The sequence below is a fragment of the Halichoerus grypus genome, chromosome 9 (assembly GCF_964656455.1).
Source record: "Halichoerus grypus chromosome 9, mHalGry1.hap1.1, whole genome shotgun sequence".
NCBI classification, from domain to species: Eukaryota; Metazoa; Chordata; class Mammalia; order Carnivora; family Phocidae; genus Halichoerus; species Halichoerus grypus.
The window spans coordinates 43,044,748-43,061,628 of NC_135720.1; the positions used below are offsets into that span (position 1 = coordinate 43,044,748).

At 38.1% G+C, this 16,881-nt stretch overlaps 1 protein-coding gene and 1 long non-coding RNA gene across 8 annotated transcripts in view; one reads left to right on the forward strand and one right to left on the reverse strand.

Moving 5' to 3' along the window:
* FAM184A (family with sequence similarity 184 member A) overlaps positions 1–16,881 on the forward strand; it is a 111,422-nt gene that overhangs the window by 34,122 nt on the left and 60,419 nt on the right. For all 7 annotated transcript variants that reach the window (XM_036121243.2, XM_036121245.2, XM_036121246.2 and 4 more), the window contains exons 2-4: positions 11,050–11,904; positions 12,630–12,765; positions 14,569–14,750. In XM_036121243.2, coding sequence (XP_035977136.1) covers positions 11,050–11,904; positions 12,630–12,765; positions 14,569–14,750 — 1,173 coding nt within the window. The remainder of the gene's footprint in view (positions 1–11,049; positions 11,905–12,629; positions 12,766–14,568; positions 14,751–16,881) is intronic.
* Positions 14,617–16,881, reverse strand: part of LOC118553999 (uncharacterized) — a 102,462-nt gene continuing 100,197 nt past the window's right edge. The window contains exons 5-6 of the long non-coding RNA XR_004926306.2: positions 15,425–15,588; positions 14,617–14,778 (exon numbers count right to left, since the gene is read on the reverse strand). This is a non-coding gene — a long non-coding RNA (uncharacterized LOC118553999). The remainder of the gene's footprint in view (positions 14,779–15,424; positions 15,589–16,881) is intronic.

The following is a 16,881-nucleotide window of genomic DNA, read 5'->3' on the forward strand; positions in this document are numbered from 1 at the left end:
TTTTTTTTTTTTAGTGTATTGTTGAATTTGATTTGCTAATACTTTCTTGAGGATATTTGTATCTGTGTTCATCAGAGATATTAGCCTGTAGTTCTCTTCTTTTGTAGTGTCTGTCTGGTGTTGCTATCAGAATAATGCAGTCTTCTTAGAATAAATTTGGAACTTTTCTGTCCTTTTCTATTTTTTTGGAATAGTTTGAGAAGAATAGGTATTAACTCTTCCGTAAATGTTTGGTAGAATTTACCTCTGAAGCCATTTGGTCCTGGACTTTTGTTTGTTGGGAATTTTTTAATTACCAAGTCAATTTTGTTAAAAGTAATTGGTCTGTTCAGATTTTCTATTTCTTCCTGATTTGGTTTCGGAAGATTGTATGTTTCTAGGAATTTATCTATTTCTTCTAGATTGTCCAATTTCTTGGCATATAGTTTTTTTTATAATATTCTTTTACCATCCTTTGTATTTCTGTGCTGTCAGTTTCCTGTTTTGTATCTGATTTATTTATCTATTTATCTTTTTTTCTTGATGAGGCTGGCCACGGGTTTATCAATTTTGTTGATCTTTTTGAAGAACTGGCTCTTGGTTTCATTGATCTTTTCAATTGTTTTTTTAGTCTCTATTTCATTTATTTCTGATCTAATCTTTATTATTTCCTACTTTCTACTACCTTTGGGCTTTGTTTTTCTTCTTTTTCTTGCTACCTCAGGTGTAAGGTTAGGTTATTTATTTGAGATTTGTTTCTTGAGGTAGGCCTCAAGTTTATGTTATAAACTTCCTTCTTAGAACTGCTTTTGCTGCATCCCAAAGATTTTGGACCATTGTGTTTTCATTTTCATCTGTTTCCATGTATTTTTGGTCTCCTCTTTGATTTGTTGGTTGACCCATTGGTTGTTTAGTAGCATGTTGTTTAGCCTTCGTGTGTTTGTGTTCTTTCCAGGTTTTTTTTTTGTTTTGTTTTGTTTTTGGTAATTGATTTCTAGTTTCATACTTTTGTGGTTGGAAAAGATGCTTGATATGATTTCAGTCTTCTTAAATTTATTGAAGCTTGTTTTGTTGCCTAACGTGGAGAATATTCCATGCACACTTGAAAAGAATGTGTATTTTGCTGTTTGGGTATGGAAAGTTCTGAATGTATCTGTTAGGTCCATCTGGTGTAATGTATCATTTAAAGCACTGTTTCCTTATTGATTTTCTGTCTAGATGAGCTATCCATTGATGTAAATATACCATCCCTTACTATTATTTTATTGCTGTCAATTTCTCCTTTTATGTCTGTTGTTTTCTATTTAGGTGCTCCTATCTTGGGTCCATAGACATTTACAGTTATCATATCCTCTTGTTAGATTGATCCCTTTATCATTATGTAGTGCCTCTCTTTGTCTCTGGCTTACAGTCTTTGTCTTAAAGTCTATTTTGTCTGATACAAATATTACCACCCTGACTTTTGTGTTTTTTTGTGTGTTGGGGTTTTTTTGCTTCCATTTTTCTACCCCTTCACTTTTAGTCTGTTTGTTTCTTCAGGTCTGAAATAAGCCTCTTGTAGGCAGCATATAGCTGGGTCCTTTTTTTTTTTTTTTAATCCATTCAGTCACCCTGTGTCTTTTGGAGCATTTCCTCTATTTACATTTAACCTTGCTGGGTAGAGTATTCTTGGTTGCAGGTTTTTCTCTTTCAGTACTTTGAATATCCTACTCCTTCCTGGCCTGCAAAATTTCTGCTGAAAAATCAACTGGTAGCCTTATGGGGTTTCTCTTGTATGTAATTGTTATCTTTTATTGCTTTAAAATTCTCTCTTTATCATTACAGCTTGCCATTTTAATTATTATGTGTCTTTGAGTGGACCTCCTTTGGTTCATCTTGTTAGGGACTGTCTGTACTTCCTGGACCTGAATGTCTGTTTCCTTCCCCAGATTAAGGAAATTTTCAGCTACTGTTTCTTCAAATAAGTTTTTTGCCCCCTTCTTTCTCTCTTCTCCTTTTGGGATCCCTGTCAAGTGAATGTTATTATGCTTGATGTTGTCACTGAGTTGCTTTAACCTGTTTTCATTCTTTATTATTTTTTTTTGTTTTTGTTGTTCAACTTGGTTGTTTCCCATACACTGTCTTCCAGAGTGTGGATCCGTTCTTGTGCTTCCTCTAGTCTGCTGTTCATTCTCCAGTGATTTTTTTCAGTTACTTAATGCTTCTTCTCTGACTGGTTCCTTTTTATATTTTCTATCTCTTTGTTGAAGTTCTCACTGAGACCCTCCACTCTTTTCTCAAGTCCACTGAGTATCTTTATGACCATTACTCGGAATTCTTTATCAGTCATATTGCCTATCTCCATTTCACTTAGCTCTTTTATTGTGGTTTTGTCTCATTCTTTTATTTGGGAAGTATTCCTCTGTCTTCTCATTTTGTCTAACTCTCTGTGTTTGTTTCTATGTATTAGGGAGGTCAGCTATGTCTCCTGGTCTTGAAAGTAGTGACTTTGTGTAAAAGAGGTCTGTGGTGTCCTGTAATGCAGTACCCCCTGGTACCAGAATGAGGTTTTCCACTGAGTGTCTCCTGTGTGGGCTGTGTGTCCCCTACTGTTGTGACTGAGCCGTGTTTGCCTGTAGCCCAGATGGCTTCACTGACCTGCTTTTCCTACTGTGGGCATATTGGGCAGGGTTTGGTCCCCACACAGTTGAAAGGCCTCTCTCAGGTTGCCTAGAGCTCATTGGTGGGTGAGGTTGGGGTCAGGCTATTTATCTACAGTTAGCCTCTCTGCCATAACTACAGGCATAGAGGATAACAGGGCTTGCTCCCTGTGTGGGCAGCTAAGAGGCTCAGCTGCTGGATCTGCAGACATGCTGATGTGTTGGGTTCCATCTCCCCCTCTCCTCCGAGTAGGAGTAAAACTTTAGGGTGGCACATGTCCCTGCTAGGGCTGCTTGTAGGGAGTGATGGGGCAGAAGCTACTTTGGAGGATGCCTGCTGAGGTGGGTTCCCAGGGAATGCAGTGCTAACAACATCGATGGAGAGTGTTAGTCTGGCTCCAGCAAGTGTCCAGTTATCTAGGCTGGGGGAAGGGAAGAGAAATGGTGCCTGTCAGCACTATTATTCCTGGAGAAATCTGAACATCCCTGCCCCTCCAGTGCCCGTTCTGAGATTAGTAAATAAACCTTCATGTATAGCATAGGTCTGTGTCTCTGGTTGAGTTAGTTATTATACTGGCTCTTTAAGGATGGGGACCCAGTTTCCTATTGCCCTTCAGCTCTCCTGGAGTTAAGCCCGCTGATTTTTTTCCTTTTTTCTTTTTTTTTTCTAAGATTTTATTCATTTATTAGAGAGCAGGAGGGAGACGGAGAGAGAATCTGAAGCAGACTGCGCTGAGCGCAGAGCCTGACGCAAGGCTTGATCCCATAACCACGAGATCATGATCTGTGTCAAAGCCAAGAGTCAGTGCTCAACCAACTGAGCCACCCTTAGCTCACTGAATTTTAAAACTCCCAAAGTTAAGGCTCATCGGTTTTCAAAGCCAGGTGTTATAGGGACTTGTATTCCTAGTACGGGTCCCTAGTGCCTAGAGTGCCTGGTGTGGGGTCTGATCCTCTCGCTTCTTTGTGCTTGTGGTGTCCCTCCTGTTTGTGGTTAGTTTCACAGAGGGGTTTGGTTCTCAGCCACGCCTATGCCCCTCCTACCCTTTTCGATGTGGCTTCCTCTCTATGATTAGTTGTGGAAGATCTGTTCTGCCAGTCTTCAGGTCATTTTCAGAGTTAGTTGCATATATGTAGTTGTTACATCAGAGTGTCCATGGGAGAAGGTGAGCTCAAGATCCTGAGAAGTCTTAAACACATTTTATTAACATGCCCTTATATAGCTAAGTATGCTAATAATATGCCAGCTTCAAAAGATGAACCATTTCACAGAAACATTAGATTCCCTAATAAGCCACATAGAGTTCATTGGTAATATTTGATAATTTGTGAAAATTTTACTTATACAGCTGGTCTGGGAGTACTTTTGAATATAAACGGTGGTATAGAGCAATGGTCCGTGTTATTGCTCTGGAACAGATAGGATAGACGCTGCATGGCAGAGTTCAAGAATCCACTATTTCTAAGAAGTTTTCTTAAGGCTCAAAGTAGCTTTTTGGTGAGTAGCTCAATTAGAAGAACTGAGTGTTTAATAATAAAAGCATATTCTTCGTTCGTTTAAAATGTACAGGATCTTTTTTTAATTAATCTGAGATTGCTCTTTTATTACTTCATAAGTTTCCTTGTGCTTCATATAGTGCTTATGTACTTGAGGGTAAATCCTTTCTCCCTCCCTCCTCTCTCTCTCTCTCTCTCTCTCTCTCCTGTTGGTACGTTTTCTGTCTCTGACATTGATAAGAAAGGGAAAGTGAACAAGTTTCCAGAATTTTCAAATAAGCAAAAAATCAAGATTGAGACTGGCAGGAAAACATTTGGAGGAGCAGTGAGGAGGAGGATCTACTCATGGTTGCTGTGCGTCTGAGTCTGTCTTCAGTGAGACGTACTGGGAAGACTGGGACTGGCCTCACTAGTAACATTAGTAGCATTGTCTACGGCCAGTGGGGAGAAGGTGCTGACGGCTCCTGTGCTCTATGAGGATGATTTCATCTCCCAATTATGGAGGAGTGTGAAGCCATCAGAAAGTAGTTGTCCATCTTCCCGCTCTCTCTACCTAAAACCTCAGTCTTCAGCTTTGCTCTCTTGGAGGACTTTTTCCTACTCTGAGCCAACACCAGTCTTTCCACCTGTGCTGGGGAAGCCTGACCTCAGCCTTTCTCCATGACTTCGGTTCCATAGTTGACCCTTCCTGGTTCCCATTTTCAGTCCCTCTTTTAAAAAAAGCACTCTCCCTGGATTCTGCTGCCTCCTAGTTGTCCCTAGTTGTTTCTTACCCACAATTTCTTGGAGTTTTTTCTCTACTAGTGGACTGCCTCCATTCACTTACCATCCACTCACCCACTTTTGCCACTTATCCTCCAGCTCTTCCCGCCCCATTCTACCAAATGTGCTCTCAAAGACCTACTTCTGAGATTTAGGTTCTGAATGCAGGGGCTTTGAGTCCTCATTTTTCTTGATTTTTGTGCAGCCTTCGACAAGATCTACTGTCCATCCCTTGCTTCTTAGACCTTGGTCCTCCGTCTAAAGGTCCTCATCTCTCCAGGACGTTGCCTCTATCTGTGGGTCCTCATCCTCCCTGCCACCGCTGAACCTGTCCAAGGCCTGGTCCTCAGTCTTTTTCACTCTTTCTCAGTAGTTTCTCCCCTCTGGATCCCATTCAGCCCAACAGCTACAAGTACTTCTGCAGTGTGAGCATGTCCACCCTTCCAGCTCTGGAACCCATTTTTCCCTTCACAGAGTCCTGTGCTTTTTCCATCTCTGTGCCTTCTGCTCTTACTGAGCCTTTGGCCCAGGATTCTCTCTCTATAGCTTCCCGCTTAAAATTCTCACTAAATGAAGAGATCCTGGTTAAGATAAAGTAAGCATTTCACTCAGAATAAGGGGAAACTCCTACATTACCATTGTCACTCCCACCCCTTGCAAAGACTCATTTTGTATTCTCCTTTGTATAACTTACTGAAATTTTACTTTGACTAATGGAGTAAATATTTCTTTAAGGTTGTCTCTACCAAGCAGCATGAGAGCAAATACCACATATGTGCATTCAGTTCACAGTTGTGTTTACTGTGCCAGTTATAGGTCTTGGCACATAGCAGGTGTGCAATATATTTTTGCTGAAGGGAAGAATAAATGAAGTAGGAATTGACCGTTAAAGATTTGCCAGTATGTTATCAAATTTTAACTACGTAATTGGATTTTTAAAAATTTTCTCAAAATACATGTTCTTTTTTGTAAGTAAAATGATTAACATTCAATATTCTTTAAAAAATTTAAGAATGACTTTTATAAATGTTTTATTTCAGTGGGTGATTTTTAAGGAAATTTTCAGGGTATCTGTTGGTAATTAATGAATGTTTCTTTAATTTTCCCTTTCAGTTTGATTGTTAGGTTTTTCTAAAATGAAAGCATTTTGAGTATTGATTATTATTTTAGCATAATTAATGTTAATCTTTGAAAAGGGTTTAATGTTTTCTAACTGTAATAGTAACATATATTCATTATTGAAGGTTCAGAAATACTGAATATCTCCAATTAAAATTTGGTTTATTTCTTTACATACCTTTAATATGTATCTGCACACACATACACACATTTTTCCCTCTATAAGATTGGATCTTATTGATACAGCATTATGGTCTCTTATAGGCTTTTTCTTATATTATGAAATATTCTTCTAAATAAGATGTGCATTTTAATGGCTTCACGATACTACATTGTATGAATTTACCATCATTTATTCAATGATTCTGTTACTTTAACAGTGTTAAAACTGTTGGTATAACATGCAACAATTTAGCTTAACATTTTAAGCTAATATACACACACTTTTCAATGAAAGTACTTTATTACTAATGAGTTAGATTTTAGTGGGAACATATTTATATATTGCCAATGTATTAGTTCAGTCTGCCATGACAAAGAACCATAAACCTTCCCACTGTATCTTCACATGGCTGAAAGAGAAAGGAAGCAAGCTCTCCAGTGTCTCTTATGAAGGCACTGATCCCATCATGAGGACACCACCCTCACAATCTTGTCTAAATTTAATTATGTCCCAAAGGCCCCATCTCCAAATACCGTCATAACGGCAGCTCAGGCTTCAATAGATGAATTATGTTTGGGGAGGGAGATGGACACAATTCGGTCCGTAGCAGTCAACAGTGAGAACTATTTCAGAAACAATTTGTTGTTCCCCAAGTAGCATTTTAAAAACTAGGACATAGAATTGTTTTTATTTTATCCATGGGTAAGATTATCTGAAAATCTTCATAGAAGAAGTAAAAATTCTAACTATTCCTTATTCATCATGGAATATATAGGTAAATTATGCATTATTGGCATAAAATGGCACTGTGAAGTTACATGAAATTGCTGAAATGATTGTACTGTCCCATTCTCTGAATGTTCATAGTTCCAGAAAAACTACAGGTGGCTCTTAATGTCTTTTAAAATAGTTTATGAAAAGAGACATTAGAGAGTTTCCTTTTCCTGTGTGGAAAATAATAGCCAATTTTATGGGTGATTATTATCACTTACCAAAGTTTCTTCTAAAATTAGTCTCATTCTGTCCATAAATGATACAACTAATAAAAACGGTTTACCATCTTATAGTGCTTTATATTTTTTGAAAAATCTTTGTATAACATCATTTTTTAAATGTCAGTGATAGATCTTATAACAATGTCACTAGAATAGAATAAATATCTCTATTTAATATTTGAGAAACTTGAAGCTTGGAGAAATTAAGTTATCTTACCTAGGGTCAAAAATCCGGTTTGGATCAATTCTATTACTTCAAGTCATATCTTCTATGTGTTCAAAGAATCTACAACATTTCTGTTTCTTTGGTCTGAGAAATAGTAATTAATCAGAGAAAGATACTTTAAAATGGTTACCTTTGTAATTATGTAGAAAAGTGAACAGTTAGAGGATACTACATTTTGTTAATGTTAACTCGAAAATTCATATATAGCATTCTCATTTAAAAATAATATCATTAAATAGTGGTATATTTTAAATGGTCATTTAAGAGCACTATTGGGGCCCCTGGGTGGCTCAGTAAGTTAAGCGTCTGCCTTTGGCTCAGGTCATGATCCCAGGGTCCTGGGACCGAGCCCCGCACTGGGCTCCCTGCTCAGCGGAAAGCCTGCTTCTCCCTCTCCCCCTCTTGTGTTCTCTCTCTCTCTTTCAAATAAATAAATAAAATCTTTTTTAAAAAATAAAAGCACTATCGGGGCGCCTGGGTGGCTCAGTCGGTTAAGCGTCTGCCTTCGGCTCACGTCATGATCTCAGGGTCCTGGGATCGAGCCCCACATCGGGCTCCCTGCTTAGCAGGGAGCCTGCTTCTCCTTCTCACTCTCCCTCTGTGCTCTCCCTCTCTCTCTCAAATAAATACATAAAATCTTTAAAAAAAATAAAATAAAAGCACTATTAATTTGTTATTATGCTTGGCATCCTTTTATTGTTCCTTTTTAAGTTTTTAGAAACTTTATTTTAACATTGTTGTCCTGAAGATATTGTTATATGGCCAGTAGAATATTGTATTTCTTTTATATAATATAGTTTCAGAATCAAATAATTGGTTTTCTTAATGTGTGAGTTGTTGTGGTTGGAACCCTGGACTATTTGAGACTAAACAAAGCTACTGCAAATTCAGATATTTTTTATTTTTGGCTGATAAGATGGCATGTGTATATCATCAGAACAGGAGTCAGTAGTAAGGTCTCTTTTTTACAACTCCTCAACTTTGCTGTTGTAGTGGGAAAGCAACTGTAGGCTATCCATATGCAAAGGGGAATAGCTGTGCTCCAATAAAACTATTTACAGAGACAGGCAACAGCCATATTGGGCCTGCAGGTCCCAGTTTGCTGACCCCTGGATTAGAATATCAAGTGAAATAGAGCTTTTCACCATACTATTTCCCTATTGTTAGCTGTTTTATTTACTTAAATTCTATTCTTTTTAACTTAATGCTTTCATTTTGTATGCTACTGTGCTTTTATATTGTCAGCTATTTTTCTAGGCTCTCTAACGTACTTGCACAGCTTTCCGACACTGTTGTCAAGACCCCCAAATTTAATCAATTGAACGTTTACTGAGTTTCAGGACTGAGTGGTGGTAAGGAAATGGAGGTACTGGATTTAAAGAGAGACAGACTCCCATGGATTTGGGTGGTCTTGGAAGACTTATTAAAGGATACAGGACTTGAGGTGACCCTTCAAAAACTGCAAGGAAATGAAGTATTAGAAAAAAGAGAAGAGTATTTAGAGGCACCTGGGTGGCTCAGTCAGTTAAGCATCTGCCTCTGGTTCAGGTCATGATCCCGGGGTCCTGGGATCGTGCCCTGCATTGGGCTCCCTGCTCAGCAGGAAGCCTGCTTCTCCCTCTTCCTCCCTCCCTGCTTGTGCTCTCACTCTCTCTCTCACTTTCTATAAATAAATAAATAAATAAATAAATAAATAAATAAATAAATAAATAAAATCTTTTTAAAAAAGAAGTTTATTATATTTTTAGAAGATTTTATTTATTCATTTGACAGAGCACACAAGCGGGGGGGGAGTGGTAGGCTGAGGGAGTTTCCTCCCCAGTTTCATCCCCAGTTATGTGGAATCCCACCAAGAGTGGTCCTTTTCAAGATCATTTCCTGGGATAAAATGATGAAAGTGTGACTTGTTTTTCTCTAGGGATTCCTTCTCTTTGCATTATCTCTTTTCCTTCCACATGCTTCATATGATAGATAAGGGATGCACACAGACTGCCCTGGGAAGGTCTGAGACCTGTGGCCTGTAGCACTCTAGCAAATGGACTTCTTTCCAGCTGGTTGGTGTGTTTTTCCCTAGTGCCTCTTTTAGCCTTTTCTGGGCATCCACATGCTAGGCAGGTATGACCCTGGGGGAGGGTTGTAGGAGACCACCAACTTTCTTGGGTTATAAGCTACCTTTAAGCTTAAATGTGTAAATGAAAGGAGTCTTCCATGGGGATCTTTGCTAGCTCATTAGGGACATAACCTGAGATTTGGAATTAGAGTTATTTAAAAAAAAAAAAGAGAAACTATAAATAAGCATTTATTTCCCTCTGTTGCACATATTTTCCTTTGGAGGTAGCTAGCAGGAGAAGTAGCTGGCAAGAATAATGGGGTCTTGCCATCTCTCAGTCTTTTCGCCTTTGTTATGATTACATCTCACAAAATAGAGCAGACCAAGTGAATATATGGGTAGGGAATTGATTCTGGAAGACAGGGCCCTGTGTGGAAAGAGTGAAGCCCCTGCAGTGGGGTAAGTCTCCAATGTGTCTTCTCCTTGCATAAGTACAGCTGTAAGCCAGGCAGGTGCCTGCCTAGATTTAGCAGTGGGATCTAGCCTTATCAGGTTATGTGAAGAGCCAGGGAGTCTGTCTCCATTGCCTCAGACTACGTAAACAAATTCTCTACACAAATGGCAATGCTTTTGCATCTTCATGGCAGTTTCTGGCTCTTGGTGCTGGAATACATTTCTAAAGCCAGAATAAGATCACATTAAAATGAGCAAAGCTCCAGGACACTGATTTTTAGCTTCTGGATAGTTGGATTGTATAGTGTTCATTTCTTTTTACTTCAGAAGAAAGTGGGTGCATCTCTAAGCCTTAAGTAATAGTCATGAATATTTGACTACAGTGGTATGATGGAGGGTATCAAAGAACATGCAAGAATGGGAGCATTACTATAAAGGGACTATGTTGTCATTTGGAATTAAGGTTGGGGAAATCTTAATGGAATCACTAAAATCCAAGGACTAAAATGAAAATAAAGACCTGTACCCAGGACACTCTGGCTCTAGGGACCTGGCTTGCCTGGAGACAGGAAAAATTAGGGAGGGAGTAAAACTACAGTGTTTGATTTGTGAGCAGAAAAGTATGAATTGGATTTTGTAAGGAGACGACTAGGAACTTGAAGATAAGAGGATTAGCCTTAAAAACAGACCATAGGGGAATTAGAAAAGAAAATCTCTAAATTTAGAACCTACCAGACATTAAACAGTTGAAAGAGGCCTTTAGGAAGAGTTAGGGCCTAGATGCAAAGCGTCTCTTCCTCTGGGACACTTGCGTAGGGCAGATACTTATTCTGAGGCTTTTCTCCTGACCCTCACCCCCAAGCTAGACTGGGCCATATGGAAAACTCCTTTCTTCTAGGCCACGGGGCCTCCTTTGTGTCTTTTCTCCTCACTGTTTGATTTGTAGTGAAGTCTTCCGGTGCAACTTTTAAGGTTGGACTAAGGTAAAACTAGCCAAGTAAATCAATCTATGAATCCAAAACAATGCATGAAGCTTCAGTATTTAGTATTTACCATAGCCAATATTATGTGTGTTGAATAATATCAGTCCAAATGAAAGAATTAACTTCCAGTAAGAAAAGAACGTGGTTTGCTGAATTGCTTCTCCCTTTTTCAAAATCATGCAGGTAATATATGCTTTAAACACTAAAAATGATGAGCATGAATCTGCAATCCAAGCCCTCAAAGATGCTCATGAAGAAGAAATCCAACAGATTCTTGCCGAAACAAGAGAAAAAATACTGCAGTATAAAAGCAAAGTGACAGAGGAGTTAGACCTTAAGAGAAAGATTCAGGTTTTAGAAGCATCATTAGAAGATCACATAAAAATGAAGCAGCAGGCTTTGACAGAATTTGAAGCTTATAAGCACAGAGTTGAGGACATGCAACTTTGTGCAGAAGCCCAGCATGTCCAACGCATAGTAACCATGTCTAGAGAGGTTGAAGAGATTAGAAGGAAATTTGAGGAAAGATTACGGAGTTTTGGACAACTCCAGGTACAGTTCGAAAAAGACAAACGCTTGGCATTGGAAGATTTGCGAACTGCTCACAGACGGGAGATCCAGGAGCTGTTGAAGTCACAGCAGGATCACAGCGCCTCGGTCAGTAAAGGGCAGGAGAAGGCAGAGGAGCTGCACAGGATGGAGGTGGAGACTTTAAACCAAACACTGGACGAGCTAAGACTTGAACAGAAAAAGCTCATTGAGGATTATCAAGGCAAGTTGAATAAAGCTCAGTCCTTTTATGAGCATGAGCTTGATACTTTGAAAAGGTCACAGCTTTTTACAGCAGAAAGCCTACAAGCTAGCAAAGAAAAGGAAGCTGATCTTAGAAAAGAATTTCAGGGACAAGAAGCAATTTTACGAAAAACCATAGGAAAATTAAAGACAGAGTTACAGATGGTGCAGGATGAAGCTGGAAGTCTTCGTGACAAGTGCCAGAAGCTTCAGATAGCACTTGGTACAGCAGAGAACAGCGTTCAGGTAAGTAGAGAATGTCACAGTCAACATACAGATTTCCCCCCCCTCCCCAGTTTTGTCTTTCTCTTTCCAATTAGACTACTTTAACTTTTTTTTTTTTTCCATTTTGCTTTCTCCTACTTTTCCTTTGTGAGAAAATCCATAAAGGGGTAATTTTTACTACTCTGTAGTTATTATTTCCAACTCTAACTTCAGATATTAAAGGCCCATAAAGATAACTTAAAATCTTACTGATTATGAAAGGATTTTATTGAAATAACATGTTAATATTTTTCACAAGTGGCTTGGGAGAGTCAAAATATTGGGCTTTGGGTTTAATTGTGTTTTCTCCTTTACCTTCATTAATAATGATCTGCCCAGACAATGAACAAAAAATTGATTGCTTTATAAACCTTAATTAAATAGGCATATGGCATGTGTTTGAAAAAAAAAGCCACGAAGTCCCTACAAATTTTGTTTTATTGGCATAGAAAATTTCAAGGCTGTTTTTAATATCTGTGCAGTATTGAGTGGATTAGAAGGGGTAGAATGGTCTTTCATGATTGAGTCATACGATTTATGAAGATATAAGTGTTATCAAAACAGATTTAAAAGTAGGTATTATTAACTGTGACTTTTGAATAAGAGAAAGTTGATGCTTGTAATTTAAGTGAATTAGCATCATTAGCTTAGCTAATTAGCTCAGCATCATTCTTGCATTTTAATAATGGCTATTTGATCATTCTTAGGTTCTTCAGAAACAGCTTGATGATGCCAAGGAGGGAGAGATGGCCTTGTTGAGCAAGCACAAAGAAGTGGAGAGTGAGCTAGCTGCAGCCAGAGAACATTTACAACAACAAGCTTCAGACCTTGTCCTCAAAGCTAGTATGTGTGACCACAGTTCTTGGTATATTCCTCAGCTAAAACCAACACTAAAATGTTAATTCAAGACAAAATTTGCTTTTTCTTCTCATACTTTAAAATTATTTAGACTCTAAACATGTTAAAGGATTCTAATTTCTTCTTAATCATAAGTTAGATAAGCAAATGATAACTTATTTTTAGGAATATATATTTATAGAAAAATTAAGAGATAGCAATAAATCATTCACTAAAAGAACAATGAAGCATTCTTTCTAAAAGGTTTTTTGTTCTTTAAAAACATATGTTTAAAAAAACCCATATGTTTTAAAGTATTTAAATTATTGGAACTTTATGTGAATTACAATGTTTCATTTCATTTGGTTTATTAATAGGGGTCATTTTACACACTAAAGCTGAGTTGCCCATCCTGCTATGGCTGATGTGCTCATTTCATAGCCCATACTAGAGGAGGTGGTGACCCATGTCATATACCCAAGTGTTTATTGTGCCAGGTAAAGCCATTTGAACTCGTTCTCTGAGGATGTCATTTGATTGGCTCATCAGCAAATCCCATATAACCTTTCCCCTAAGTAGGAGTTTTTCAACTTTAATGTGTATGAAAATCACCCCAAAGGGCTTGTGCAACCACAGGTGCTAGGTTCCAGCTTCAGAGCTTCTGAGACAGTAGGTCTGGGATGTTCTTCATTGCCAGTGAGGGCTCCAGGTCTGCTGGTCCAGAGCACATTGAGAATCACTGCCCTGACACAAGCTTTCTGAGACCCTTTTTCTCATACTCATTGTTCATCTCTCTTTCTCTCTCATCGCCCCTTCCCTTTTTTGTTGTTGTCATTTAGTTTTTCTTTGATAACCTCGCTGTCCTTATCTGTCTCTTAATCCACCTTGGTTCTTTATCACATCTCTTGTCTAAAACAATTCAGTTTCAGCCAAATAGCTGCCTGCCATATTTACTGCCTACATACAGATTTCTTTGTCTTTTATGAGAATTTGAAAAAAGAAGAGATTAGAAAAGAACAGATTACTCATTTTGGTGCCATAGTACTAGTCAGTACATCCTCTGTTTTACTCCCAAGGATATTATATACATCCCTGAGGAGTTGCTTCTCCTTCAACTTGTTTAGTTGGAAATCTTAAAAAAAAAAAAAATGATTCCTGGGTATTGGGGGCAACATCAGCAATGTGAAAATGGAGTTCTTTTTTTTTTTTTAGGTTCTTTCAACTTTATTTTTTTTTAACCATATGGTTTTTTTTATTTTATTATGTTAATCACCATACATTACATCATTAGTTTTTGTACATCATTAGTTTTTGATGTAGTGTTCCATGATTCATTGTTTGTGTATAACACCCAGTGCTCCATTCAATATGTGCCCTCTTTAATACCCATCACCAGACTAACCCATTCCCCCCACCCCTCTCCCCTCTAGAACCCTCAGTTTGTTTCTCAGAGTCCATAGTCTCTCATGGTTCATTTCCCCCTCCGATTCCCCCCCTTGGGGAGGGTATGTGCTATGGTGAGCGCTGTGAAATGTGTAAGACTGTTGAATCACAGACCTGTACTTCTGGAACAAATAATACATTATATGGGAAAAATGGACTTCTTTCTAGTTTAAATTATTCTACTTGGATAAGTATTCCCATGGTATTTCTATTTTATACAGATTTCTGAAGAAATCAAAGTACTATTTGTACATGCAGACTATTTATTTCACTCAGATAGTAAGTACAACTGTGTCATTAAATATAAACTGTTTTATACCACAATGCAATAGATTTTAAAGTGAAGGTTTTCTTTTTGGGGCATAGGTCATATTGGAATGCTTCAAGCAACTCAAATGACCCAGGAGGTTACAATTAAAGATCTAGAATCAGAAAAATCAAGGGCCAATGAGAGATTATCTCAGCTTGAAGAAGAAAGAGCTTTTTTGCAAAGCAAAACTCAGAGTCTGGATGAAGAGCAGAAGCAGCAGATTTTGGAACTGGAGAAGGTAAAAAGCAGTGGAATCCATGTCCTCTCTCCCCGCCACCAAAGAAAGGAAAAGAAAAAAAAGTTCAGTTTTTATCTTTTTCAAATTTGATTTAAAGTGTTTACTTCTTCACGGTAACAGTCTATCTCTTAATTCTAGTTAAGTTTTTGTTTTTGAGGAAAAATGGTATATAGCTGTACTATCCCATATTGTGTATATGTTCAGAATATTACTAACAATTTATAATGTAGAAACTTAAGACATTTCAACCTATTTCAACCAGAAACTGAATAAACTTTTATTCCGGTGGAATGTACATTTGTGGTTAATCGTATATGTTTTTGTATTAATGAAATATATTATTGCATATACACCTAGGAAATTTCTATAAAACTAAAAAGAACAATAAGCATCAAGATCTGAAAATTCATACACCAACATATTGAATTTCTAGATTAAACAAATAAGACCTATCATTTGTAGAGTAATTGCTAAATATTTATTGCAATTTTTCAGATATTCACAATACTGAGTGGGAGTTTTGGATACTTCTTTTTCTTTCCCTCAAGAACCAAGCATACCCAAGTATCGTGTGGTTTCTCTTAGCACCACTCCACAGAATCTATGTTTGTCCCAGCCTCCAGTGACATTCTGGTTGCTGGACTTGGTGAATCTTGTCCAACTGTGGTACTTACTCGTCTCTGATTTACAGCGTCTCTGTTTTGGTGTTTCACATTCTCGCACGTTTTCCTCCTGTCTCCCCGGCCTTGAAGTCTTATTTCAGAGCTTCCTTCTTCAATCTGTTCCCTATCCTTGATGCTCCCCAGCATTTTCACCTCATTCTACAGGCTCATCCATTCTAGAAGCATAAAACTTGTTCAGTGATCGCTCCCAAATCTTACTCCTTTTTTTCAACCGGTAGCACTAAAGTCCATCTAGTTTGGTAATTTCAGTCATTATTGACTGTTTCCTTAACGCTTTTATCTGTTACCAAGTCCTATTGGTTTTCTACTCCCTTAATGTATGTTTTATTTCATCGTCTGTCTTCATACCCTTTCACAGATTCTAGATTTAGGTTTAGGTAATTGTGGCCTGGATTTCAGTTACAACTTCCTAAACACTCCCCCTGCCTCAGTCAACTCACCAGCCTACTGCCAACATGATTGTTGTGAAAAATATGTCAATTGTGTAATTGCAATGATTTCTCATTCCTATCATAATGAAATCCAGAGTCCTTAGCAGAAAAGACCCTTTCTCATCATTTGACTCCTGCCTCCTGCTGAGCCTTATCCCTCACCACTCAGCCTCGTATCTTCTGTTCTGTCCGTACTGCTCAGCTGCATGGTCTTCCTGTCTTACCTGAACTTCACCACCGCAGACTACCGCTCATCTTTCAAAATGCTGGAAATGGTTGTGAATTCAGGCTTTTGACATCAAATCTAGGTTTGAAATATTCTCATCTCTCATTTCCTGATGGGCTTGTGAGAATTAAATGAGAGAATGTGTCATCAGCAGCTCACATGTTTTTTCTTCTGGAAAGCTTTCCCTGATGTATATATGTATGTATGGGTGGGTGTGGGTGTCTCTCTCTCTCTCTCATACACACATCCTTTCCCACCCCATACAGGTTCTCCCTCTCTCTCTCTCACACGCACACACACACACCCTTTCCCACCTGTTCCAGCTTAGACTCCTTTACTGTATACTCTTACAACACATTATGTACACTCCTTTCATAGAATTTATAAAATTATATTGCCACTGTCTTTTGCCTTTTTCCCATCATTAAACTGGGGCCGCTTAAAAGGCATATAACTGGCACTCAATAAAATTAGGTTGAATAACATCATCTGAGTGGGTAAATTGGTAAGCCATTTTGTGTACAGCTTTGACATACAGGAAGCCTTTCTCGTAAGCTCACAGATGTGCTAACTTGCACTTGGTTCTAACCTAATAATACTCTACTTTATCACTTGTGTTGAAAGTATTCATTTTGCCTGTGCTACCCTGTCATTTTCTGAGAACACCAATGAGGTAATCTCATGTCCAAAGTGTAAATCCTGTAGTGCTCAGTTCATTCAAGTTTATGTATTTATTGAGTATTCAAAATACTAATATCAGTAATGAAAAAAGCAGGTACAGTTATTGATCT